Here is a 2,227-nt window from a genome sequence, read left to right as displayed (position 1 = left end):
CAATCAAAATTCACTCTTGGTTTTCTGGGCAACATGTGTTAAAGGTGTTCACTTTCCTGTTAGTTGTAGAGCTCATGATTAGCATAGTAACTTCATAATTCCACAAAGCAAGAAGAATTGAATTCCTTGAAGGGGTCCAGAAACGTTTCAAGGATTGGGAACTAACACCCAGTGTTGCATGATGATATGGCCTTTAACATAAATAATGAAAGGTAGCTGAAATTTCTCAAGTTGTAGAGTTCTTGCCTGGTTTCAGGAAAAAAAAAAGGTCTTGTGAAGGTGATGATCTCATAGCTCTTCAGCCTTTAAAGCAATGATGATTATTTGTAATTAAGTTTGGGTCCCTTGAATATCTCTGGGCAGAAACATTGAATTATTCCTTGGACACGTTAAGTGTAATTGTGATGTAATATTGAAATATTGAATTATTACTTCAAAGTGTGAGCATCATCATGATTTGGATCTCCCTGGTAGGGAACTGGACTCCAGCATGGCTCCTTTTCCAAGGCCAGTGTGGAGTGGCAAGAGCTTGAAGATAGAGAGATGACAAAAACTTTGACTTAAATTGGACGTGAAAGATTCAAATTAATACAATTTCAGCCTACACATTATTTTTTTTTTCTTTGACTTGCTGGAAAAAGCAAGTGACAGAAGTGAACATAAGAGCCCAAAGAGCACCCTTGCCACTATCAAATAGGCAAGACAACAAGGCAACAGCTACTCCCCAAAAACAATTAAGTTATTAAAGGCAAAGTTCTAGATTTGTGCCCACCTGATTCCTCTGGTAGGATTCAAAGGCGGTGACGCACTACACTTTCATCTTTCAAGTTATATTGAGCTGCACATTGCAGAGCACTTCCTCACAATTACTCATGGTCCATTTGTCCTTCATGCATGTAGTTTTTCACCCTCCAACTCAGGCCTTAAGCAAGTACAGTGGGAAAGTATTTTCCAATTCCTTCTCCACCTCTCCCAATATCCTCTCTCACCCCATCACTTTTAAAAAGATGTAGTATAGTAGTAATTGATGAAAGGTGCATTTTTCATGATCATGCAGCTGCAGAAATTGATACATGCTACCAACTGTTTTTCAGATGCAGCCCATTGCAGCAAGTGTCCAGATGACCAGCGTTCCAATGAGAAGCGAGATCAGTGTGTCCCCAAAGTTATAACCTTCTTGTCCTATCAAGAAACATTAGGTTGCATCCTGGCTCTCTTTGCACTCACTTTGTCTCTAATCACCAGCTGTGTTCTGGGCATCTTCATTAGATACCGAGAAACTCCCATTGTCAAAGCCAACAACCAGGACCTCACCTACATTCTCCTGGTCTTCCTCCTCCTTTCCTTCTTGACCTCCCTTCTATTCATTGGTCATCCCAAAAAAGTGACCTGCCTTCTTCGACAAACCACCTTCAGTGTTGTATTCTCAGTTGCTGTGTCTTCTTTGCTGGCCAAGACTGTCATGGTGGTAGTGGCCTTTCTGGCCACAAAGCCAGGCAGCAGGATGAGGAAATGGCTGGGGAAAAGACTGGCCAACTCCATTATCTTATACTCCTCCAGTATTCAAGTGGGCATCTGTATCATATGGCTGGGAATCTCTCCCCCATTCCCAGATTCTGACCTGCATTCCCAACCAGGACAGATCCTGCTGCAATGTAATGAAGGCTCAGTCACCATGTTCTACACTGCACTGGGCTACATGGGCTTTCTGGCTTCCATCTGCTTTCTGGTGGCTTTTATGGCCCGAAGGCTGCCAGGCACCTTCAATGAAGCCAAATGGATTACCTTCAGCATGTTGGTGTTCTGCAGCGTTTGGGTCTCATTTGTCCCCACCTACCTGAGCACCAAAGGGAAATACATGGTGGCTGTGCAGATCTTCTCCATCCTGACTTCTAGCCTGGGATTACTGGGATGCATCTTCATCCCCAAATGCTACATCATCATCCTGAGACCTGGCATGAACACCAAGGAGCATCTCATGATGAAAAACAATGAAGGCTCATGATTTTAGAACCTATTTTATACAGGTTACTGGTATGATAAAATAACATGCCTTGGAAATAATCTCCATTTTATGTGTTCTAAAGAGTTTTTGTCCATCCATGTGAGTTCTCAATTAGAATGGCTAAGAACAGGGAGTCCTTGGTTAATGACCACTCATTCAGTGACTGTTCAAACTTACAATAGTGCTGTACTAGTAAAGATAAAGGTGCAGTTACTGTCATGT

At 42.3% G+C, this 2,227-nt stretch overlaps 1 protein-coding gene across 1 annotated transcript; it reads left to right on the top strand.

Moving 5' to 3' along the window:
- Nucleotides 1-1,051: 1,051 nt before the first annotated feature.
- Nucleotides 1,052-2,005, top strand: LOC134489894 (vomeronasal type-2 receptor 26-like). Its single transcript, XM_063292766.1, has one exon. The coding sequence runs from the start codon at nt 1,052-1,054 to the stop codon at nt 2,003-2,005; it is 954 nt and encodes a 317-aa protein (XP_063148836.1).
- The last annotated feature ends 222 nt before the right edge of the window (nt 2,006-2,227 follow it).

Source organism: Candoia aspera, chromosome 2 (genome assembly GCF_035149785.1).
Source record: "Candoia aspera isolate rCanAsp1 chromosome 2, rCanAsp1.hap2, whole genome shotgun sequence".
NCBI lineage: Eukaryota > Metazoa > Chordata > Lepidosauria > Squamata > Boidae > Candoia > Candoia aspera.
This window is presented reverse-complemented; position numbering and strand designations above follow the sequence as displayed.

Excerpts from the sequence above, each read along its gene's own strand:
- LOC134489894 (XM_063292766.1), top strand. The coding sequence starts at position 1,052 with ATGCAGCTGCAGAAATTGATACATGCTACCAACTGTTTTTCAGATGCA.